The 26730-nt window shown below is 33.2% G+C and overlaps 1 protein-coding gene across 3 annotated transcripts in view; it reads right to left on the bottom strand.

Moving 5' to 3' along the window:
• PGAP1 (post-GPI attachment to proteins inositol deacylase 1) overlaps window positions 1-26730 on the bottom strand; it is an 87182-nt gene that overhangs the window by 48137 nt on the left and 12315 nt on the right. For 2 of the 3 annotated variants that reach the window (XM_074302801.1, XM_074302800.1), the window contains exons 2-13: window positions 24188-24341; window positions 22756-22931; window positions 21626-21797; window positions 19917-20074; window positions 13573-13625; window positions 12505-12571; window positions 11750-11855; window positions 7965-8020; window positions 7788-7871; window positions 4003-4049; window positions 3421-3472; window positions 960-1037 (exon numbers count right to left, since the gene is read on the bottom strand). In XM_074302801.1, coding sequence (XP_074158902.1) covers window positions 960-1037; window positions 3421-3472; window positions 4003-4049; window positions 7788-7871; window positions 7965-8020; window positions 11750-11855; window positions 12505-12571; window positions 13573-13625; window positions 19917-20074; window positions 21626-21797; window positions 22756-22931; window positions 24188-24341 — 1203 coding nt within the window. Of the gene's footprint in view, window positions 1-959; window positions 1038-3420; window positions 3473-4002; window positions 4050-7787; window positions 7872-7964; window positions 8021-11749; window positions 11856-12504; window positions 12572-13572; window positions 13626-19916; window positions 20075-21625; window positions 21798-22755; window positions 22932-24187; window positions 24342-26730 lie in introns of those variants that run through there. The other variant, XM_074302802.1, reaches the window with a different exon arrangement.

Here is a 26730-nt window from a genome sequence, read left to right as displayed (position 1 = left end):
TTGGGGAAGGACTAAAGATATCATGGTACACTAATATAAGGAAATATTCCTGTGCTGTAAGGAACACATAAGAATACAAAGAAGTATATAGGCTCATTGAACTGATATAAAGTAAAGTATAGTCAAGAATACAATACATACAATATCTATGGATGTAAATGGAAAGAACAACTACAAAACAATCAAAATTAATTCCAAAAAGTTTCAAATAACAAGCTTGGCCCCAAAGAAGAGCTATGAAAAAAACACCATTCCTTACTTTTTTCCTATAGGTATAGGGGGAAGAAGTAGGAGTTCCCTGGTTATGGAACATGGAATATATTGTAGTTTTTAAAAATGTAATCATATTTTTGGTGTTTTTTTTTTCCCCTCTTAGTTTTTCTTTAAAAAAAAAAATATATTTGTTTTAATCAATTCTCTATGAGGAGAAGGAAGAAGGACAGAAAGGGATACTTAGCTAATGTAAAAAACAAAAGATATCAATAAAATACATTTGAAAAACTAATTATTAGTAGTAGCAGTAATAACAAATTTAAAAGTCCTAAATCCAAAAAAAAAGGAGAGTAAAAGAGCATTTGTTAGATTAATGCAGCTGAAGAACACTCTCTGATTTAATCTAAGTAGAAGGAAAAGTGAATGCAATATAGGAACTTTGTAAGACTTTTAAGACTTTGAAAATTTTGCTTTCAAACCTTTCTAAGGCAGAAAAATGTAGTCAAATGTCTCCCTCTGGACAATCAAAATAAAATTGGCATTAATGTTTTCTATGACTCTAAATAGTGCTCCAAATACACATGGGACACATCTTGTTATTTGCAAACAGGCAAGGGAAAATATATAATCAATAAACATAATTTTATAAAAGGCTGTTTTAAAATTTTTACAAGACTATCAGTATCTTATTTTCTTCAAGATTTTTATATTAATAGACAAGCTGAATATTTAAAAATTGCTATTACCTTATTTCCATTAGTAGATGGTACATAAACAACAAGATGAGACAATTTTGGATAATCCTGGAGTTTCAACATGAAAGTCTGAAACAAATGGGAAAGAATTCATTCAATCATGTGTATAATGATTAGATATGTTATAAAACTTGGGTTTAAAGATATAAGATTCCTGTTTATAGTTATAACAGTCTTTAAATTTTATCTGATACTTCATAAAATTGTTTTGATGGCATATTTAAATTTTCAATAATGACAGAATAACTCAAAACCAAATTCCTAATAATCATATTTATTAAAGATCCCACATGTCTCCTTTAGGAATTTGAGACCAATTAAAGAATTTTACCTTTATGTTTGTCTTTGTAAGTAAATTAAACCAATAAATAATTAAATGAAATTTAATATAAGTATATAAAATAATTTGACTCATTTAATTTGGATTTTTATTTGCAAAAAAAAAATTTCAGAAACAATAACCTAAATATTAAAAAAGAAACTGGTAACTGGGTGAAATATTTGCAACAATATTCTCTAATAAAGGTCTCATATACAAATCATATGGATTCATTTATATCACAAATAGGTTTATACCCCAAAGAAAGCAGAGAAAGAGGAAAGGGATCTATATATGCAGAAATATGTATAACAGTTCTTTTCATAGTAGTAAGAACTGGAAACTAAGGAGATGTCATCTTATTAGAGAATTGCTTAATTTTTTTTTAAAATTTGCTCAATGGAGGAAGCAATGGAATAGGCAGATTTCAAATGTCTAATAACTGAAAAAAAATTAAAATAAATCATTAAAAAATTTGGAAGACTTAGATAAAGAGATGCCAGGAAAATAATTTTTTAAAAAACTAAAAAAAAATTAGTCTTATATTCCTTAAGAAAATGATTTTATGCAAGCCATTACCCAACAGATAAATGTCTTTCAAAGAATAATGAACAATTTTCAGATGATGAAATTAAAGTCATTTTTTGTCATATGAATACTCTAAATAACTATTGATTAGAAAAATACAAATTCAGAAAATTCTGAGGTACCATTTCATACCTCTAAGATTGGCTAAGATGACAGAAAAAACATAAGGATAAATGTTAGTGGGGACGTGGGAAAACTGAGACACTAATGCATTGGCCCAAAGGGCCTTCAAACTGCACATATCCTGTGATCCAACAGTATCTTTAAAGGGATACTGTCTGCATCCCAAAGAGACATAAAAAAAGGGAAAAGGGCCCACATATGCAAAAATGTTTGTAGTAGCCTTTTTATGGTGGCAAGGAACTAGAAATTGAATAAATGCTCATCATCTGGGGAATGGCTGAATAAGGTATGGTATAGGAATGTAATGGAATATTACTATTTTATAAATGACAGGCAGGCTGATTTCAGAAAAACCTGGAAAGACTTACATGAACTGATGCTAAATGAAGTGAGTACAATCAAGAGAACACTGTACACAACAAGATTATGTGATGATCAACTGTGATGGAATTAGCTTTTTCCAACAATGAGATGTTTCAAGGCAAATCCAATAGATTTTGTGATAGAAAAAGCCATCTGTATCCAGAAAGATATCTATGAAAACTGTATGTGGATCAAAGCATAGTATTTTTACTATTTCTGTTATTGTGGTTGGTTATTTGCTTTTTCTCCTCATTTTTTTTTCTTTTACCTTTTTGAATTGAATTTTCTTGTGCAGCATGACACATATGGAAATATGTTTAGAAGAAGGATTGCCTGCTGTCTATGGGAAGGGGTGGATGAAAGGGAGGGAGAAAAATTTGGAACACAAGTTTTGCAAAGTGAATGTTGAAAACATTTTTCCATGTATTTAGAAAAATAAAAAAGCTATTAAAAAATTATCATCTTCAAAATAAAGCTTCTAACAGGTTACACTGTACTATAGAAGGAAGTACTTAATACTAAATGTAGAGGGTCACAGTCAGTGAGAAAACTCTGGCTGAGGTATAAAACTCTTCAGCTCAGAAGGAACTTGCTAACAATGTCTGTTTAGCTCCCCATCTCCCCTAAGGGCTCTCAGCCTTCCTGAGAAGTCAGGGGGCCGTGACAACCTGTGTTGTGATTGAAGCAGAGTGATATCAGGTGGAAGAGTGATACCAGATGGCAATCTACATACAGAAGCAAGTTGTTCACGTGGTCCCACATGCGCAGTATGTATTTAGCGCATGCACAGTATGTATTTAGCGCATGCCCAGTATTGTTTTGGTTACATAAGGGTATTGGGGTATATAAAGAGGGCAAGACCTTGGAATAGACAGACTCCATTTTTCCACCATCCTTAGGAGTCCCGCCTCATCACTTCTCCACTAAGATGGCATATTTTCACCCCAGCGTGGGGGCTCTAGGAAGCAGGGCACAACAACTAAGATAGGTTAAAACTACATAAGGCATTTACACATATAACAAAGTTTTTTTTTTTTTCACCAGGAAAAAACAATTTACCTTCATTGTTGGCAATAGTTCAGTTTTCCAAGACAGGTCTACACCTTGAGTACTAAAAATGAACCATAACCAAGTTGTTATCAAAAGAGACAAATCTGTGACTCAGATCAATATGAATTGCAATTACAAAAGCAAAAACAATTGGTAAACAAACAGCAAGAGCAAGAACAACAAAGAATTAGCCAATAAACCCTAGTATGAATTTAAAATTGGTAACATATCTGTATACAACTGTCATGAATTATGTAACTAGTAATAATGATCTAGCATTTTAAGTTTTATCAAACTTCCCAAGATATTCCTGGAGGTAGGTGGTAAAAGTATAATAATCGTCCCTTAACTGCTGAGAATACTGAAGTTCAGAGAGTTTAGGAAACCAGATATTAAGTGTTGGAGCAAAGACTTAAATTCTGGTAATTCTGATTCCAAGTCTGATACTTTTCAAACATATATAACTATCATACATAAAACTATAGAGGTAATATTATATTATTTTCAAATAAAGTATAATGATATTGATTTTAAGTGACTCTAAATGGAGGCAAAGTGACACATTTCTAATACATTATATAACATACTTACCACATAGAAACACTGTTTATACAGCCATAAATCCAACTCTGGGTATCCTGTCAATTAACACAAAACAGGGCAAACTGTTGGAGTTAAAATAATTAAAGACAAAGGCAAAACCAACTTTTAAAAGATACACTACAGACTGAATAGAAATACAATATAAACAAAGAGAAGGATATTGTTACTTAGAATTCTACCCATGATGCCTCACTTGCAAGGGAAGAAGATAAAGAGGGCAGGAAACCTAAAGTAGTTGGATGACATCTGTACCTTATCCAATTTAACAAAGAAAGAGGGAATTAAATGACTGCAGGGTAGAAAGGAATTAGAATCAATATGTGCTATGGAAAATTGACAGGAAAGTTTGGCATTAATGGGGCATCAAATTTCTATATGAGAGTGTCATTTACTTTAATGTCATCTAATCTCCTAAGCAGTTTTTCATCCTGAATCTACCACAGACATTAAATCCAGTTTCCTGATAAATTTTATAAAGATTGTAAGTATATCATGAAACTAAGTGACAAAGATAGGAACCCAAACAATTTGGTCCTAAAATATATTCAGCATACTAATACTGAAGCAACACTCATCAAAACAAATGATTGTACTAGACATCTAAAAAGAACAGACAATAGAACACACCGTTTCAGTTGCAGAATGAATTTAAGTAACCTCAAGCAGAGATGATAAAAGAAATGTATGAAGAACAAACTGATAAATAACTTCAAAGAATGTATAATATATAATTATGAATCATTAAGAAAACTAACACAGAAATCTAGAGCAGATCAACCATAAGAATAGTCAAATTAAAAAACATTGACCAATTCTACAAAAAGCCATGCAGCCAAAATACTTTATAAACTTTATAAAATACTTTATAAACTGTTTGAGAACGAAGACTTATCTTCAAATCCTGACTGGCTTTTAAAATCTTTAACTTTCTTAGGTCTCACTTTCCTCTGGAAAATATAAGGCTTGAATTAGACATGGTGTCTGAAGTCCCTTCCAGTTTTAGACCTAAATACCTATATGTCTTATTAACTTAAGATTTATACCTTAGTCTAATCCTTAGCATCTAGCTCAGTGCCTTAAACTCAATAAATTAGTTGAATCAATAACTGAAAATAGGACATACTTCATATGTGAAGGGTGAAATTGATGGATGGCATATATTGGTTTTAAAGTATGATTATGGTGATGGACAGAATCAGCTACACCCAGAGAAGGAACACTAGGAAATGAGTGTAAACTGTTAGCATTTTTGTTTTGTTTTTCTCCCCAGGTTATTTTTACCTTCCGAATCCAATTCTTCCTTTGCAACAACAACAACAACAACAAAATTCGGTTCTGCACATATATATTGTACCTAGGGTATACTATAACATATTTAATATGTATGGGAATACCTTCCATCTAGGGGAGGGGGTGGAAGGAAGGAGGGGAAAAATTCAGAACAGAAGGGAGTACAAGGGATAATGTAAAAAATTACCTATACATATGTACTGTCAAAAATGTTATAATTATAAAATTAATTTTAAAAAGGCATGATTATGGACACCAAAAAGAATAATAATATGCAGTTCACTGCTAGTGAAACAGAGAAAAAATTTAGGTATATTTGAAATTTTATCCTTTAAAAAATTTGTAACAGACAAGTGTCTCTAATTTTAAGTAAAAGGCACCTAAGAAAAACTAGTTTGAGTGGTAAGAGGAACACAAGAGAGGACAGTGCCATAGAAGCACAGAAAGGGGAGAATATGCAGACAGACAGGGTAGTCAGTGAACACTGCCAAGTGTAGCAGAGTGGTCAAGAAAGAAGAGACCTGAAAAAGTCTGGGATTTAGCAATTAAGAGACTATTGGTAACTAGAGAGGACAATCAAAGGTATAAGAGCAAAAAAAAGATTGCAAAAGATTGAGGGAATGAAAGAAAGTGGAATATTCCAATAGAATTGGAATTTAACTGAAAAAGGAATGAGAAACAGAATGAGATAGTTTAAAAAAAATGGGAGGAACTTATAAAAGTTTTTAAAAGATTGGGAGAAAGACATTTAAAGATAGTAAGCAAGAAGCTAGAGGGCAGGCAAGAGACTGAAAATCTGAGAGCAAGGAAATGTCAGAAGGGACAAGTTGCTAGGAAGGATGGAATTAAGGGTATTCGTAGAGGCACTGGCCTCGACAAAGAGAAGGGTCACTTTATTTTACATGTATATGTTTATATAAACACACATTTATTTATATGGAGACTTTTATAAAATGTGTAAAAAAGCATGCATGTATGCACGTGTGTGTATATGTGACAGCCAAGATACTGTGGTTTGGAAGATAGAAGATCTGCATTAAAGTCCTATATCTAACACAGAATCCATGTGTGACCCTAGGCAAATCTCTCAGTGCCACAGGTAATTCTTAAATGAATAAATGAATAGAAAATCACTTAATAAGCGCTAAGCATTTCCTAAACCCTAAGGGTACAAATGCAAAAGCAATCCCTGACCAAGAAGCTAACATTTTAACAAGGGAAATAACACAAACAAAAAGAGTCCTTTCCCGGAAGGAATCTTTTGGTTTAGAAAGTTACAGGGATGGTGAGTAGAGTCAAAAGGGAGAAAGATGAAGACTGACAAATTCTTCCATAAGCAAAGACAACTGAATTTATTATGCTTCCTATTTAATATATATGGGAATGCCTGCCATCTAGGGAAGGGGGTGGAGGGAAGGAGGGGAAAAATCTGGAACAGAAGGGAGTACAAGGGATAATGTTGTAAAAAATTACCTATGTATATGTACTGTCAAAAAAATGTTATAATTATAAAATTAATTTTTTTTAAAAAAGAATTTATTATGCTTCCATAACTGAGAAAGGCATAGAAGAGTGTTATTCCTATGAGAGCATGGCAACTAATGAGGAAAAGTATGGGTAGTCAAAGGAAACATGGCTTGAGTTCAGGCCTCAATGTGAAGCACTCTAAGACTTTAATTTGAAGGACTGTTGATCTGCACTGGTAGAAGTTTCTCACTGAGAGTTCTCTTCACCAAAGAAATCATACAACTAGATCGATCTAAAATAGACCTAATAGACAAATAGACAAATACTGTAGACTGATAATACTGATACCCACAAAAACAATTTAGTGTAATGAAGAGAGAATTAGATTTAGAATTAGGGTCAAGAGCTGCCTTTGTACCACTGGGCAAGTCACTGTCATAAGTGACTTTTGACAGCTGTCTGAAACTAGAAGTTTCAGCTGAGCTGTGGAACCACATTGATAAAGGAATTTTCCTCACTTGGAGTTCCCTCTATCAATGAAATCACTCTGTGTGAGTGTGTGTGTGTGTGTGTGTTCCTCACTTGGAGTTCCCTCTAGTCAAAAAAATAAATAAATAAATAAATAAAATTTAAAAAAAAGAAATCACTCTGTGTTGTCATCGTATTTGCAGCACTATCTAGCAGAGGACTTCTGACTGGCCAATACGCATATTCCTATTTGTATAACTATACTTCTATGGGAGGTGAGAGGATGCTTTATGAGGCTACTATAGTTTCATAAAAATATCTTTTTATGATAGGGCTTTCTTGACCCTAACTCTATACTTCCTCAAGAACTTTCTGATTATTCATTAGGTGTCCCATATACCTAAATACCAGGAAAGGTATATGTTTAGACCAACAAAGGCAAAATTTTTAAACTCTTGAGAGTTATATGTTATATGACTGGCTCAAAGGAATGAATTATCTTTAGCCACTTTAAACTAAAAAAAAAAAATTTACAAACATTTTCTTACCAACATGCTGTTCCGACAGTAAATATGAGTGTAGGTTTTTCTGTGATTTGAGAGAGGAAATGCAAAATACATTGCATAAGACTCCTAAAAAATAAGAAGGAAAAAAAATCAGTACATACAATCACCCTCACATAGCAAATGTTATCTTCATTCTAAAATATCTGGCTACGTACTTACATTAAATGCCATAAAGGTCCATTTTGTTACTTTCACTGGAACCCACTTAGATGTCCCTAAAGTAGAGAAAATTATTTTCACTTTTGAATAACAAAATCTTAATTATTTTCTTGCTGGCTATAGGAAGAAACATTTATTCTTTAAAATATAACATTAAACAAAAGTCTACATTCTTGAACATAAGCTATTTTAAAATAGAAAGCATTGGTTTTCATTATGTATTCATAACTAACTAGCATCTACATTAATAACTTAACTAAATTTAGTCTTGTTCTTACTATAAAGCTATCAATAGAAAGGAAAAGAAAAAAAAGCATCTTCTTTCATAAAATAAGAAAAATATGTTCTTTCTAAATCATTTTACTACTACCCATTTCTTCCTCTTTGTGACCAGTATTTTTCCCAATTAAAAAAAAAAAACATATATTAAATGTCTTCTATGTGTAAAATATCACTGGGGATATAAAGTAGCTATCATGTTTCCCTTAAGCATTATTTTTTTCCAGAGTAAATAAGCCCTTTTCCTTAAACAATCCTTATTTGGCAAAATCTCAAGTTTTATTTATCATGTTCTGGTTGCTCTTCAGAATACTCTTTTCTAAAATATAGTGCCCAGAATTAAACACAATACTGTTAATGTAGCCTGATCAGAGAAAGGCAAAATTATTTCACCATTTCTGGATATGGTGTGGCAAACTCCACAAAATTAAAAAAAAAAAAAACCCAGCCTATTCCAAATTTTAATTTTACTAGCTCTTTAACCCTTTACAAGCTTACCAACCCTTTGCAATCTCATTTCTTGTCTGCACAACTTTATTGAAACTTGTCTCAAAGGTTATCAGTGTCCTCTTACTCACTCAATTAATGCCTTTTCTTAAATAAGAGAAGGAGGAATCATTGTATTTCTGGAAATTTTTTCTTTTCTTGGCTTCTGAAACATTATACATGCTCTGCTAGTTCTGTTTATTTCTTTACTTGCTCCTCTTCCTGAGCTACATCCTCTTCTCCTCTCTCTACCTTGATGACTTCACTATCTTCTCTGGATCTAAGTAATTCATTTCTATAGACACAAATATGTTTTCTCCACTCCTGACATCTTTTCTAAGCATCAGACCCAAGTCTTTAACTTCTTTTAAGATGCTTCTACCTGAATGTTCCATGTGTACCTCAATGTGTTCTTTCTTCAAATGGGGACTTCTGACTTCACTATTTCTACCACTGGTACTACTACATGCTCCACATGAAAGGATTCATTATTTTAATTTAAATAAAAGTGTTCATTTAATTTTTTTCAACTAAATAAAAAACAAGCACTTAATCCATTGGCAAACATGGGCACACTTCCTTGATAATTGACCTTGGCATGGTAGGTTTTTGACATTGTAACAAGATAGCAAGATTATAGTTTTCCAAAAAGGCTCAAATCAGTTAGCAGAGGAAGCTTCAGTGGTTAAATGAGAATGAAGTTTGCTATGATGACTCCTAAAGCACAAACTCTAGTTGAAAGAACTGAATTGGCTTTTGAAAATAGAAGGAATATATCTTAAACATTATAATTACTTGGCAGCCTTTGGCCATGACTTAGTAATAAGCATGATATTTGAAAGCAGAAACAACATTTTTGCATTGAACTTGATGCAAACTTGAGTTTTGGCAAGTTCTCTTCTTAGGCTCTTCATAAAGAATTGAAAGGAAAAATTTTGTAAGAGATTATAGAATTCATCTGGCAGAATTACCTAACAAATCACTGCTCTGTACCAATAACTGGGAGATATTGATTAAATTTTATATAAAAACAATTCTGAGCCTTGAAATGGATTTCTTTTTTAAATTTCAAATTTATTTAAAATCAAGTTTTTAAGCAATTACTATCAAGCCAGGAAAAGAATTGAGGTTTCTATTAACTCTCTTCTGCGACACATAATAATTTTAAGGATTTTATATACTGGGGCAACTAGATAGTGCAATGGATGGACACGCTGGCCTTGGAATCAAGAGGAACTCAGTTCAAATCTAGCCATATGATCCTGAGCAGGTCCCTTAATCCCAATTGTTTGGCAAAAAGAAAAGAAAAGAAAAAAAAAAGTATTCCACACAAAATTTAAATAAAAGTCTAGTAGCCTTTTATTATAAATGTGTTATATACATAATATATTTATACAAAAGAAGATACTATTATCATCTTCAGAGTTAGTGTTTAAGATATATTTTTACATGAAAACCCAGAATCATTTCTTACCCAAGATAGTTATTACTCTGAGAGAGAAAAATGTTACCTACTCTAGAAAGTAGGAATCTTGAGCTCTTTTTTTTATATCATCACTTAAGGCTATGTTTTCAAAATTTACTCTACAGCTGGTACTACCTATCTTAAATATGAGTCAAAATTTCATAATAAAATGCTTTGCTTATTTTGTAATACTACTGTAAGAGAAAATTTTCTGACAATTAAAAAAAAAATTTCCTGTTTCTATCCTTTCTCCTTTGGCTTCTTACTTGTATAGCATATTAACATATTGCCACATGTATGCATTATACTGACATACAAAAAACTGCATAAATGTGACTAGTTCCTTATGAATTTTTTAAAAGATTGCAACATATTAAATATTTCTAGTTCACTTTTCATTCTTTCTCTATTTCCTCAAATTCCATTGCCTAACCTAAAAATGATTCTGTCCTAAGGCCTGATCCTTGATAACTAAATGTCTATCCAGGACAGATTTTATTTAGAGAAGGTCCACTGTGGCTAGGACTCAGTTATTCTCTGATCTGTTCTATCTTCCCATAGGTGCCTTGGCCCTATATGAGAACCTTTCTCTCCACCTTCTTCCTATCTTTCCCAATGTCTCTTAATGTTTTATCTCCTCTTATTAGAATGTAAATTCCTTGAAAGTAGGGATCACCATCTTATTTTCTTGTTTTTATATCTTCACAGCTTATCACAGAACCTGGCAAAGAGTAAATGTCTGATAAGTGTTTTAACTTTCTACCTACTTATTTCCATCTATCTATCTTCATCTATTCATCTTTCATCTATCAATCTACATCCTAACAATCTATTTACTTAGTTACCTATCATTCCTCCCTTTATCCGTCTGTCTGTCTATCGATCTATCTATCTATCTATCTCCCTACCTACCTAGCATTTATCTATTTAAGTACCGTGGAGTGTTAGGCTATACTGATAGCATTCTCAGATATGATGCTTAGATTCTACTTAAATATAAAATATGCTACCGTGTTTCCCGATAATAAGACCTATCCCGAAAATAAGCCCTCCCCTTACTGTGTAAGATTCCTCTAAAATAAGCCCTCCCCCGAAAATAAGCCCTATTGAGATTGCTACTGTAGTGAAGGTGATCCCCTGCGCTACACACTACATTATGGTACCCTCTGTATGCACCGTCGTCCCCGTTCCTCCCCCCCCTCCACATGAAGCACATGCCACGCTCTGAGCTGCATCCAATCAGAGCTGCAGCAGTGATATTGCTGGACATGACAGATTGGGTCCACTTCTTCTGAAGGAAATGGAGGCGCAAGACATCCAGGACTGAATTCAGGGTATGGACACTTATGATGATGTTGTTGAAGAAGATGATATGATCATTATTGAATAAAGGTACATTTTTTTATTCACATTTACCTGTTTATTAAAATTGCTGTCAATGTTCATTAAAATAAGCCCTCCCCTGAAAATAAGCCCTCTGGTGTTTTTCTGTCCAAAAAAAAATAAGACAGTGTCTTATTATCGGGGAAACACGGTATTCTGATTTATCACCAACCTGTTAAATCAGCAATTATATTGGGAATTTCCTCAAATGGCTTTGCTGGATATTTTATAAAGTGATGATTCAAAACAGCCATCTTCTTTTTGGGTTTCATAGTTATCTAAAAAGAAAAATGCAACATTTTTCATGGTTTTTGTAGATGTTATTAAGACAACCATATGTTAGTAACAATATTCTTAAGACCCACAAGAACAGGAACCTGCTATTCTTCTTCTCTTACTATTGAAATTTTGTCTTTTTCAATCATGTTAAACTCTTTGGACTCCTTTTTCAAGTTTTCTTGGCAAAAATACTGAAGTGGTTACCATTTGCAATTTCCTTCTTCAACTCATTTTATAGATGACGAAACTGAGGCAAACAGGCTTTAGTGATTTTGCCTACAATCACATAGCTAGTTAAGTGGCAGAGGCTGAATTTGAACTCAGATCTTTTTGACTTCGGTCTGACACTATCCACCCCATTTTTGCTATTTCAGGAAAATTCCAAATGGGGTCAGGGAGAGTTGTACACAACTGAAACAACTAGAAGCTATTAAAGCTTAATATTGTATATTATGTTGTATATTTTTTTAGAAGTTTTTTTCTAAGCCTTGCATTTGTAGTATTAATATTATTTGCTCATGAAAGTGATTAATTTTGTAAAAATAAATATAAATTATGTATTAAATCCATAATTCAATGAGGCATAGGAGTCTGTTATATCAAAAATGATTGATTGAAATATTCAGTTAATTATAAACTAATACCTACCTGTTTAGTATCATCATCAATAAGATCGAAAAAAGCTCTAATTGTAGCCAATTGTAATTGTTTACACCTAAAGAAAATGATAAGAAAAAAATTTTATAGACAAAATATCTAAAATAGAAAAGCTCTCTATCATATGACTATGATTTCAGGAATGACTATAAATCTATCAAACTAAGCACTATTATTAAATATTATATAATACCTTGAATAGTGGTAGCCAGAGCCTAGGAAGACCTAGAGTGTCACAGAGAATGCAAACTAACTTGAGTATATGTAAAGAGGAAAAGAAACTATCTATTCCATGAGAAAACTTGCGCATGACCCTGGGCCATCCTGGCACTACACATTCTTTGTTGTTTCCATATGATATCAGAAGTAGCTAAGGGTGGCTGTGGGAGTCTACAAGATTACTTTGTACTTTTTACTACCTCCCAGGACAACTGACCTCTTCCAATTTACCTAACTAACCCTAATAAAACTTATTAATATCCAAGCTGGTATGAGCTCTGTCTCTTTGGTATTTCTATTCTTTCAGAGAGTATGTCCCCCTACAATTAGCAGAATTAGCACAGAATGATTCTGTCCCTTACACATCTGAAAACTGCAAAATAATTTTATCATATTTACTATACAAGATTAAATAGATATTGATTACTATCACACCCATTTTAAGGTTGAGATGTATGAGGCTAAAAAGAAGTAACTTTTCCAAATCTCACCTACCAGGTTGTTAAGTCCTATTAAAAAAAAAAAAAAAAAAAAGGGAGGGGTAGGTAGCTACATGGCATATTAGATAGAGCGCCAGCCCTGAAGTCATGAGGTTTTGAGTTCAAATCCAACCCCAGATATTTAATACTTCCTAGCTGTGTGACCCTAGACAAGTCACTTAACCCCAAGTGCCTCAGCAAAAACAAAACAAAACAAAACAAAACAAAACAAAAAAAAAAAAAAAAAAAAAAAAAAAAAAAGCCTTTTGCTGAAATATACTTCAGTAAACCAAATAATAAGTGGAGGTTCCACAAAATGAATGGCAAAAATAACAGCTGTTTTATTAAAGATATTACTCACCAAACTATAGAGAGATGGTCTGTTGAAGCCCAAGTCCTTGGTACTGCTGTGCTCTAAAGGGAGGAAAAAACCAAACAAAACCCAACTCAGACTTTAAAAAAAACCCCACACACTTTCAGAGCCTCCAAAATGTATTTTGCAGACATTTAAGGACACCTAAGTGACACATTCAATGTACTATACAATGTTAAGTCATTCTGAAATACTACAGTCCTCCAAAAGAGAATATATCAGATCTAGAAGAAACAAGCCCAATCTCCCTCATTTTAGAAATGAGGAAACTGTAGTCTACAGAAAGTAAATAACTTGTCTAAAGTCCTAGAGGTGAGATTCCCCACAAAGTCTAATGATGCTAAATCCAAGATTCTTCTCACTGCTCCAGGAGGGCACAAATATGAATTAATAGCATTACAGCATTTCAGGAATAAACTTTAAAAAATTCATCTAATCCAATGTTACCAATGCAAAGCTCAATAATCTTTTTTTCTAAGCTATTAAAACTTCTGTTAATTTCTACTTATTGAAAATAACTAATAAAAATTAATCCTTATATGTGTCTTTACTAAGAAATTCAACTCAATGTCATCTAAAACATCATGGGACATAACAGATATTCAAAGAACAGGATTTTGAAAATAAAAAAAAAAACATTTAAAATGATGAAAGAAGGGCATAATGTAAAGCAGTTGGCTGGATTACTTGATGGGCTAGATCTAATTAAACAATATAATTGATCTGTGCAAATGGTGTCATTAAATCTCCTAGAAAAATCTCCTTTAAAGGAAGGAAATAACTTCAAAATGCTTCCTAACAATATCTTAACAATCCACTCCTTTGAGAAGCTGGGTGAATCATCATGGTGAATAAGGTGACTTTCTACACTATTTTATTCCATATCCTAGGCATGTATCTGCTACAATGTAAGCAATTATACTCATTTGAAAATTAAATTTTCACAGCATCCTTCATAACACCATGTGCACCTGGTGCTCTGGTAATTCAGTTCCTTCAGAAAGATTTCATAAAGTATTTCCTATGCCGATAAAGAAGCTTAGTAAAAATGAGTCATGTAAAGGAATATAAGTATATTGTGAGAAATGGTTCAAAGGAAGAAACAGCACAAAAAGTTGAGGGATAAGAGTCTTTATTAACTGTCTGCTATGTAGCATTCCAATAATATTTTCCGAATCACGGAGTGACTTTTGCCCCAATTATGATCTCTGAGATTTAACAAAGATAGGCATATACAGAATATACAAAAGCTCTAGATTTTGTTCATAAATGTTAGCTAGCATTATCTTTAAGTCTTAACCCTACTAGCTACTAAATAAATTAACATAGTTAATTTAATCAAGTTATAAAGATTACATTAAATGATCATTTCTATGACAATGTCATAAAAAAAAAATCTTCCTGATCATCTCCATGTAATGTTGCACATGCTTTTCCCCATTTACAATTATAGCTCTGAAAACAGTAATCAAAAAAAAAAAAAAAAATACCACTACTTTGATATTCTTTGTTAGTCTTTCCTATTAGAATGTAAATTCCCTGAGGGAATGGATTATCTTGCTCACTTATATTTGTAAACCCATTAATTATCGTAATACTGAACATAATATAAGCTTCACAAAAGCTTTTAAATTTATTTATTCGTCCAAATCATCATAAAGGAAATAAGGCAAGTATTCTGCAGCAATAGAAAAGAAATAACACAGAACATGTAAGAATAGTTGCCACAATACTGATTTCTACTGAGAGGTGACATGGTATAATGGAAAGATCACTGGATGTAGAATTTAGAAAAGATGTAAGTTTAATTTCAGTATCCTCTGTGACCATGGGCAAGTTATAACCTTTCTAAATTCATTTTCTCAAGTGCAAAATAGAGATAAGATCACTTGTATCTTTTACCTCACAGAATTTATGCAAGAAGCAAACAATGTATATAATGTATATATGTATAATGTATAAAACAATGTATATAAAATACTTTGTAGATACGAACATACTATAAAATATCAGTTTTCATTGTTATAGAACTCAAAAGCTGTCAGTTTTATCCAGGATTCATTATGTAGTCATTATTTATTCAGAAGTTGTCATATATTAGTGATTGTTTCTGAAATGAAACATGCAAAAGGTGATAGGCCATTTCTCCTAACTAGAACAGCATCATATGATGGGGAAAAAAAGTAGTTTATCATATCAGTTTGCTTTGGGAAAACTAACAAAGAGAAAAATACATTCATAAAAAAGAAAAATAAAAGTTCTCTTCCATAACACATTGGCAACTGGTACAGTAACAGAAAAAGGAAAGAGATGAATTAGGAAGATAAAAATGGCTTTTAAAGAGCTATCTGTAAAATGTGCTACAACACAGAATTAATCTCCAGACTAAGACAAAGATCTACAAAGCAGAAGTTTTATCTAATTTATTCTCTGCCTGAAAGATCTAGATTTATAATAAAGGATACAAGCAGCTGAAAGGTTGTTAGGGTACTGACTTACACATCAGACTAGAGAGACAAACCAAACTAAAAATTTACATACTGGTAGTTTATTTGTCAGTGGATATAAATGCAATTTGTAGGAAAAGTTTATTACTTAGAACTTTCATTGCAAAAGTGACTAAATGATATTTTAAACTGCCAGATCTAATGACTCAATTTTGGATTTCTCTGTATTTGACACTGCTGACCATTTTCTTCTCTGGTAACTCCTCTCTTATTTCAATGGTAACTTGATATTCTTGTCTCTTCTGCTATTTCATCAGTCTAGTCATACCTCCTACCTGTGGATATATATTCCAAGGCTCTGTCCTGGCACCTCTTCTGTTTTCTTGCTAACTTCATTAGCTCCCATGGGTTTAATGAATTATCTCTACAATTTAATTATTTCTATATACTTCTATCCCTTGCCTTTCACTTACTGAGCTTCAGTTCTGCATCACCAACTGTCTATTGGACAATACCAATAAGTATCTTAAACTCAATATATCTGGGAGGCAGAATGGTGTAGTAGTCAGAATAATGGACCTGGAGTCAAGGAAATCTGAATTCTAATCTCCCAATTTAAAGCTCTTTAAAACTATGTGTTCCTAGGAACGTCACTTACATTTCTTCTTTCAATCTCATTCTCCTTATCTGTAAATTAAAAAAAAAAAAAAATGAAGTTGCTGAACTAGAGGACCCTTGCGGGTCTCTTCAAGTCCTAGTATTAGGATTCTACTCCTAGTATTAGGATCCTATGATTCTATGGCTTGAAGGTAAAGAATACAAAGAAGAGAAAAAGGACTAATAAAGAAGAGAACTGGAGGTTTGAGTAGGACATGATGCAACCAGCACTTTGTGAATAATAATGAGGATCTGGGAAGAAGACAAAGAAAAAAAAACCATACAATCTCAAAGATTCATCCTCTCCTTTTTACTAACCACTCAGTCCCAACACAAAGAATCAAAAAGAATCAGAAGTTGAATGAAAAGAATGTTCCAGGCAGTAGCTTGTATCAAGAAAACTGTAATTCTGTAGCTAGCAGGATTATGATTTAAGTGGCCCTTTTCTTAAGTTATTAGACATGGTTTCATTTGGATGACATATAGAATTCAAGAAAGCATAAGAAAAAAATCCTGATAGATGTATGTAGGTTCGTAAAGATTAAAGAGACTAATCAAGAGAAGAATAGATATACAAAAACAGAGCTAAGACTTTATCTCTAAAAAAGAATTAAGTATCTTTCAATGGAACATTTATGCCAAGGAAAGAGAATAAAAGAAAACAGAATTTTTGAGGATAAGTATATGTTACAATGGTAACTATTACTAGGAAGTGACTGATAGCAATGAAGAGGAAACCCCAAAACTCTGAAAAATCCTTAAAGGAGAAAACTTCCTTCCAATCTGCCTCAAGGAGGGGACTCCACCCCAAGCACAAACAGTTTCATCTTTGTTATCTGAGTGGGGATGGCTCAGTCCAGAAACCCATTGAATTCAATTCAAATTCTAACTCTGACTGAAACCCAGCCAGGAGCCAATCTGGGACTGCACCTACAAGCCTTCTTCAACTTGTAGCCAAAGCTCCCTATTATAAAAAAGCCAGACTGGAGCCCTCTCTTTGCAGAGGTCCCAAAGATGGCAGCCTTATTCCTGGCACCAAGGGTCTCTGCCCAATGGAACACTGGTTCTGGTGCCCTCTTATCTCTATCTTCAACTTACTAACTAGATTTTAACTTTACTTCCAAATCCCATAATAAACCTCTTTTATCAATCTAGGTTTTTGGGTCTGTAAATTCCTTTATAGGGGATTCTTGCACTGCCACTAGACCTCATTTAACTCTATCCTTGCGTCGAATCCAAAGGGGTTGCAGGGGAGCTCTATTTGACTCCCTGTACCTGAACCTGCCACTAGATCTCAATTAAACCTTAATTTCATTTAAGTACTCCAATTCTAGACCTCATCAGTGATAGATGGTAATAACATATTCTTGTTTCTTAGACAACACATTGTGTTTCTCTATTTTCCATATACTCTCATCTCCTTGCTAGTTGCCATGTACTTGGACCAAAAACCAAGTCCGGAGGATTTAGCCCTTTCATCCCCAGAACTCCTGCCAAGGGACCAAACTGTTCTGATCGACAGTTGTCTACTATATCTAGATCTGGTATCCAGCCATGCTTTATCTCATTTCCCAGATTTCTCTTTACCATCCACATATAGCCACAAAAGTATCCTCCCCCAAACTCACCTTTCCAGTTCTGAAACTATTGTCAAATCAACTGTCTTCTTCCTAAAAAGGTGTATCAATCTTTTCTATGGCTCCACATCATACCTGCAACTTTTTAAACCAAAATATTCTTCCTTGGGTACTAGTGTCCTATGTGGATTGTCTCTGCCTATTGGAATATAAATTCCTTTAGGTCAGGAATTGTTTCTCTTTTCATTTATACATGTTATTTAGCACAGTGTTTGGCACATAATAAGCACTTCATAAATATTTTTTCCATTCATTCAATGATTAATACAGTACTGTTCTATCCTTTCTCAAGACTTATCCACTGTGTCTATCTGCCATCACAATCTCCATTAAATTTTTCTGCATTTCATTCTATAAATGTTGCTGGATTAGTGTTTTGGTGTCATTAAACAATTTGTATTAATAAAATTTTGCTTCACATAGTATGCATTCACTTGTCAGGAGATCAGGTTTAACCACTGGTTAATTGACTAAATACAAATGGAAATAGGAGAATTGATCCATAAAGGGATAAAATGAGAAGCCAGAAAGTTGTCCCCAAATGGCAAGAGACTAGGACAGTATAGAATGAGAAATTTTACAAATCCAATCTCAATTAAATTTGGAGGTTTATAAGGAACAGATTTACAAATAAGGATATGTAAGAAGCCAGAGAGTTATCAATGATGGACAGAAGATCAAGGATCTGAGGCCATGATGGTTAATCAGGGAACAGAGAATGCTAATCCTTATAATCATTACACTTTTATTGAACACAAGTTCAATATTTTGGCATACCAAGTAATTGTTCACACCAAAAACTATGTAATGAATGCAAAAGTTTTCATTATACCAAAGAGATTCATTAACCTGAAATTGATGTTAAATTCAATCAGGACAAATAATTTTCCCTAACTAAACTCAAATATCTGATGACCTAGCAAGGAAGGATAAATTTGTAAATTCATTAATAAGGATCCTGAATACATTTTTATTATCAAGATTAATCATTTATTATTAATACTGACTTAACACAATTAAGGTCTGGTGTCTGTCAATGGATGATGTATGAATTTTCACCGATATGTTAAACTTTTTTACATAATGAATTTCATAGCAGAGATAAAGCTCAGTGAATATTTTTCCATTATGACAGCTATAATCAAAGTAAGTCTTATTAAATAAAACAAATGATTATAATACCTCTGCAAACAAAGAAAATATTTGTTCATGAATTTTCTAATAGTTTTTTCATTATAAATTAGTTGTCTTTCTAATTATCTAGTGAATCTCTTTCTTATTTCAAGATGCATCTCAAGTACCACCTTTCTAACTCCCCCAACTGCTAGTGCCTTCGCTTCCTTATTCTTACATGTTTTTATTCTCTTTAGATTTATCCTATATATACCTATATATTTAATTATTGTCTTTCTGATTAGAAGCTAAGTTCTTTGAGAATTTTATTCTTTTTATTTGTTGTCCCAATGATGGGCACATAGTAAAACTTAATAATTGTTTGTTGATGGATTTATGTTACTCCTTCTTCTCTGTCACCAGAAAGAAACCCAGTAAAGTCTAGGGGAAAAAACATAAAATCAAAATAGCTAATTACCACAACAGATAAAGCCTGGGTCTGATGACTTAGTTTTGTTAGGGAAGACAGTCCTGATCGAACTTGATAGTCACGGAACCCTCCAGCTATAGAGAGGGTACTTAGCTTTATGTCCTGAGCATTTAGAATCCAGTAGTTGTTTACTGTTTTATAAAAATCTGAAAAAAAAAAAATTAACAAAGTTGTGAATTTAATATGATATACAACAATAACATTTCTATAATGCCTGTGATTAAACAGAAAATTCAAATGGATTAATATTCAACAATGTACAATTGTTTTGACTTTTCTATTAAAAAACCTAACAAAAATATTGCTATCTATTTCCACTTTGCCAAGAGATCAAGGTACAAATGCCAGTAGGTAAGTTAGTCAAAAAAAAAAAAAAGAAAAAAAAAAACCAAAAACCAAAACAAATCCAGAGATAATACCTACAATTTTAATATCCTCTGGCATCTTCATTCACAAAAGCAAACTCATAAATAATGATTTATGCATCTCATCTGGATGATTATTAATCAGTGAGAAATACACTTTATCAGGGATTTGTAGGCCTTAAACTCATCAAAATCAAGACTAGAATCTGACCCCACGGAATAACTGTAAGACTTACATACCTTATGTAGTGTCCCTCTGTCTAAGCAGGGACACTAAGCATAGTATTGTAAGTCTTAATACCAAGGCTTTTAAATGCTACCATTTGAAAAATGTCACTGAATCCTAGTACTAGGTATATGCTATATAGATTGATAGCTTAGCTTTAAATCATCTCTAATCTGATAGTTTTGCCATTAAAATCATTAAAAGCAGTGCAAAGACAACACAACAAAAATGTTTCCTTACTAAAAAGTTGTTGTAAGTACAAGTAGGGGAAAAGGATAAGGCAATTCATGCTGAGGGCTGCTGGGTCAGATTCTCTCAAAGTATAAATTTATTCTTTGACAATAAATTACAGCAATCACTTGAATGAAATTATGATTACTACATCATTTTGGACTCCCAAGAATTCTATTCAACAAATTAATGCATTTGTAAAACATGTATAACATATAAGTCAGAAAGGTAAAATATAAAAATTAATGTAGGTCATCTCTGAATTTTTATCATGACATATATATATATGTAGTTTACTTACTCTGTGTGCCAACCAAAAGAGATTTAAATAGAAAAACTGAGAAAATCCCGGATCTTGAAGAGCTACAACACATGTAGGAAAGGAATGTTGTGCTTTGTTTATGTAATGAGGAAAATAAATTTTCATTTCCAAAACAACCACGTATTCATACATCTAATCCTCTGCAAATTATCTCTGACTCTAATTAGTTTAAGACGGGGATAGTAAGAGCTGAGCTGTTTTGGATTTTTTTTTTAAACATTGTTAGATTCCAAAAATAAAAACTGCTACATTAAAAAGCTCATGTTTTATATTTGGTTCCAAAATTCCTCAGAATATTGTATACAAAGTAGTATCTATAATTTTACTTTTTTATCTGACTTACATATCACAATTTAAATCTTAGTATGAACCAATTTGGTCTACTTAACAATTAACACCTTTGAGAAATAGTAACTCTGTACTCATACAGATGAAATAGCAAAAATTGTATTGTATGTTCTAGTGCATAAATACATACCACAAGTATAATCTAAATAAATTAGCAATCAATAACTTATATAAGTAAGTGGATAACTTTTATTCAGACACTTACCATTGAGATAGCTATCTAATGATATTACAGGTGCAGTATGAGGTGTGGCTTGGGTAACTAGAAGATTTACCAGTTCTGGCTTAAAATTCTTTAATGTAAGCAATGCTCTTGCAACAAGGCCACCCATGGAATGACCAACAATTGCAACACTTTTTGGTGCAAAATCCTGACCCTGTGAAAAAAAAAAAGTAATGCAAATATAGAATAATTAAGTATAAATAAAGTTTAGCATCTTTGAAAGCATCAGTTTAAAGGAGACAGGTTCTATACCAGGAATATCATTGGCACAGAAAATTCTCAAGGAGGAAAGTTCCTTTGCCAAGGCAGGTCTGTACTTTCTCTGCTATTATCTTTATTAAATGCTCTATTACTTATTCATTCATTCATTCTGTTTTCCCAATCCCCCATATTCTTCCCACTGTATCTATCCAAATCATGCACATTCACAATTCATCTAATGTTCCAACTCTATGATCCTCATTACTAGCCTGAATCACCTATAATCTCCTTCTCTAATTTAACTCACTCTCTATACTACAAAATCATTAGATACCGTCTTATTCTCTGCTTAATATATATAGTGTGAATACTATAAAGTAATGAAACAAATTTTTATGTATATAAAAAATCAATCATTATACAGACTTATATGTGCCTTACATGCAAGGGCTGTATCTTTATATCTGCAGAATTCAAATACTCATTAAATGATGCTTTTAGGATTAAACTACGTAAACTGAAGCCTAAATTTTGTTACTACACGCATAAACAACTTACTATGGGTGAAAGGCCAATGTGCTTATCTTTAAGGTGAAAAAAATTACTAAATTTTTACTAATAAATTATTAGCAATTACATGTCTTAGTAATAACTGCTAACTGCCAATTTCCCCAAATCCCCATCTCAACAAATATTAAAGTTCATTACAAGAAATTTTAGTATGAATTCTGAATTTCAGAAACCACAGCTGAGTACAAACACACACATACACACACACACGCACACAATTTTATAAAGAAACAAATGATACCTCAAAGTGATACCTCATAAACCAATTAAGTAACATATACTGCTTTCTTAAAAAAAAAAAAAAAAAAAAAAAGATGAAGAACTCCTACTTAATATCTTACCTCATAGAGTTTAAGGATTATTTTAATGCATTCATGAACAAATTTTGTTTGCTTTTTTAGACTTCCACCATATAGTGCAACTAGCTCTTCATTGAAGTTTACACTAAAGAAGTCAAAGTGGTACTTGAAGTCAATGTCTTCTGCTTTTCTAAGTGCTATAGAGCCAAGAGAACGTACTAGAATAGAAAAGTGGGGAAATATTTTAAGGAAGTCTAAAATAACTTTGATAAATATCACTACAATACAAAGTTCTTTTTTTCAAATAATGACTTGCCTGCTAGGTGCTAAACATAAATAGCTTATTTCATAGTGGTTGCAAGCAACAAGCAACAATGAAATGTCTTTATTCCAGCAGCACTATCCTCTCAATTCAGAAAAATTATTCCCAGTTTAGAATTGAGGGGGGAAAGTGAATAAGTCCTCCAATAGCCATTAGCAGTTTAGACACTAGTTAAGTGATATATCAATCCATTAATCCCAGAATGCCCAAAAGAGTAGTCCAATGCCAAATAGTAATACAGAGATGTTCCTAGATTTTCTTTGTGTCTGACAAAGGAATTCTGTAATGTCTTACCCAAATTTGAGGGGATTTAATCACAGCCTCAATTAATATTCCTACATCTTCTTACTGTACATCAGATAAATTTCATATTCCCCATCCTGTATTCAAAGCCCTCTATAATCCTATAACCCTTTACTTTAACCATTCAACTTCATAGGGTTGTTGTGAGGATCAAAGGAGATAAAATTAATAAAGTATTTTGCAAATTTCAAAGTACTATATAATATTAGCTATTACTGATCATCATTGTCTATTCTCCTTAATGTTTTTCAACATAATATGCCCATTTCTTCCTTTCAGAATCAGCTGGAAGGGACCTCAGAATATATCAAATCCAACCTGCACTTATATAAGAATCCCCTGTCTGGCACATGCATATTACATGGTCATCCACCCTTCCAGTTCAAGATTTCCATTGAAGCAGAAGCCTCTCTTTCTAGATGAAGCCCATTCTTTTTTTGGATGGTTCTGTGTTTAGGGAATAAGTATGAGCCCAAGCAGCTGTTTCACCTGCAGTAAACATCCTATTCTTCATGATGTATCAAAATCCTTCCCATTCTATATCCTATTGTGCTAAATAAAGTCTTTTTCTGAAAACGTTAGCCCACAATAATTCTTCCCCTTTTTGACCTCCGATAGAAATGAGTATCTATGTACTATGTATTTTATCCAATAATTAAACTGTTTAATCTTTTCTCCTTACTTCCAAACAAATACTATCTCAAATATATAGTAAACTCTTTGAGGCAGGAGGCTATATACTTATTTTATTGTTTCCCTCACCCCAAACCTAACATAGTACTAACAACATTGTAGGAATAAAAAGACTCTTTAATAAAATTTTTCAAATTTCACTTAAAATAATCTTACCTTGTTTGTAACTTCCAGCATTTCCAGGAAGAAAAAGAACTGGAATCCCTGACAATAAGAGATTTTTGTTTTCTTGGGCATAGCTCCCTTCTCCATATAAATACAATTCATAAGCTGGATACTGTCTGGTCAGTTTGTGTGGAAGACTTATTTTCTGTAGAAAGAAACGTGATCACATCTTTAACTTTTCTAAAGAATTCAGATCAACTATATAAATGCTTCTTGAATTAACACTTGAGTCCCCAGATCAAAAGAATTTGAGGCATTATTTTCTGCATTCCAAGATCTGGTAAAATCAATTCAAGGCTGGGGCTGAGACTTAATATGGTTCACTTCAATACATTTTGATCTTGGTGTGATTTTATACTTTTGATAATCAGGGGTCAGACAACACATCAAATAACATTCACCTCAATATTAGAAGAAAATTTGTAAAGAAATTTGTACCTTGTATTACCAAACTTCAAAACTGTATAAGCAAATTTCTTCCCCTGGAATTAATATATCTCTACTCTTTTCCCCTGGAGCAGAGATCACTATGCTTGCCTTTGGAGCAGAGATATCTCTGCCTTATGTAAGCCAGTTCTGCTGGTGCAAATCCCAGGAAGGTCTGAGTCTGGGTCACACACATTTCCTGGCTTCTTCTCACTGCCCTTTCCATTTGGTCTCTGCCCCTATCCTTTACCCTCAACTTCAGCTGTGAAAGGTCTTGGTTACTCAGTAAATCACTTCATCACTTTATAAGTGGGCAGCCTTTTTTTCAGCAACTTCTTTCCCAGGGCTCATAAGACTGCCCAAAGAGAAAGCCAAGGCATTTACTTGTTAAGTTCCCAAAGAGCTTAAGACATAATATTGAATGTTATGATGACTCAGTGACCCTTTGTTTCTAGACCTACTTTTCAATCAGGGTTGGGGAAAGAAGTCACCCTTATCTGTTAGCCTTCACATACTGGCAACTACAGAAATACTGAGGTGCAAGTTGTGGACTCTATCCAAGTTGTCTTTATCGCATTACATAAGTTATCTATAAAAGCTGATTTCATATTGAATGTCTTGGTGATCTAAAATGATCAACCCCTAAATGTGTGTGTGTGTGTATATATATATATATATATGTATATATATATATATATATACACACACACACACACACACACACACACACACACACACACACATATATACTATGTTGAAACTTTTCCTGTTTGAAATAATAACTAAGTCAAAATACAGTTTGCAAACTGGCCTCTTAATACATCACTAAACTGTAACTAACCCAGCCAACGCTACCAAAGATTCTTTAATAGCCAATTCTGATTGACTTTTCTCAATCCTCATTCTTCTCAACCTATCTATTGTATTTGCATTGTCAATCACCATTTTCTGAATACTATATTCTCTGACTTTTTATAAATACATGTCCCTCCAGATTTTTTTCCAACCTGTCTAACCACTTCATGGCTCTAGGTTATAGATTTTCTGTACCAGGCTCTCCTTATTTGTCTCTCTACACTCTTTCTAGTTAACTTTATTAAGCAGTCTTCTGGCCTTTTCACTCCACATGCATGCATTCCCAGGAAGTCCTGCAGAGGCAAAGACTGACCTGGATACTTCCTGCAGGAAAGTATCCATGTCAGAGTCTATGGCCTCTGCTTTCACTCTGCAAAATTATCTAGTGCTCCAGTAGCAGATTCTAGACAAGACCCACTTCAAATAGCAAGCTCCTACTTTTTCTCCAGTTACTCTCAAGACAAAACTTCCTCTTCCCCTTCCTGTTGTGAGGTCCTGTGGACCTCATGGGATCCATGGAACCTATAACCATCTATTATAAGATTATGAAGAGGGGACCCCCAAAACTCTGAAATTCCTTAAAGGAGAAAATCTCCTTCAACTCTGCCTCAGTGAGGCAGTCCCAAGGACAAAGTTTCATCTTTGCTATCTGGCTGTGGTTGGTTCAGTACTGAAACTCATTGAATTCAATTCAAATTCTAGCCCTAGCTGAAACCCAGGAGCCAACTTGGGACTCCATCCATAAACCCCCTTCAGCTAAATCTCTCACTATAAAAAGAGCCAAACTAAAATCCTCTCTTTGCAGAGGTTCCAAACATGCCATGCTATGCTAGGCACACCAAAGGCCTATGCCCACTGGAACACTCTTTCCAGTGCCATCCTCTCTTTACCCTCACCTATTTCCCTAACCAGACTTTAACCTTACTTCCAATCCCCATAATAAACCTTTTTTATCAATCTAGATTTTCGGGTCTGTAAATTCCTTTACAGAGAATCTCTTTGCTGCCAGAAGGGAGCCCCCAACATTCCCTACCCTCACGCCGAATCCCAAGGGGTTGCAGGGGAGCTCCATTTGATTCCCTGAACCCCGAACCTGCCAGTAGACCTCATTTAACTCCCCGACCAGCAGAAACCCTAATTTCATTTGGGTTCCCTAAATCCAAACCTCATCAATTAGACCATGTTGGAAAGCTTTAATAGTAAAATAATCTACTCTCTCAATTAATCTCTCTATAATCACCAATATTTTTGCA

This window comes from Sminthopsis crassicaudata, chromosome 3 (assembly GCF_048593235.1).
Source record: "Sminthopsis crassicaudata isolate SCR6 chromosome 3, ASM4859323v1, whole genome shotgun sequence".
Taxonomy (NCBI): Eukaryota; Metazoa; Chordata; class Mammalia; order Dasyuromorphia; family Dasyuridae; genus Sminthopsis; species Sminthopsis crassicaudata.
The sequence above is the reverse complement of the archived record's forward strand: the minus strand, read 5'-3'. Positions and strand labels throughout refer to the sequence as shown.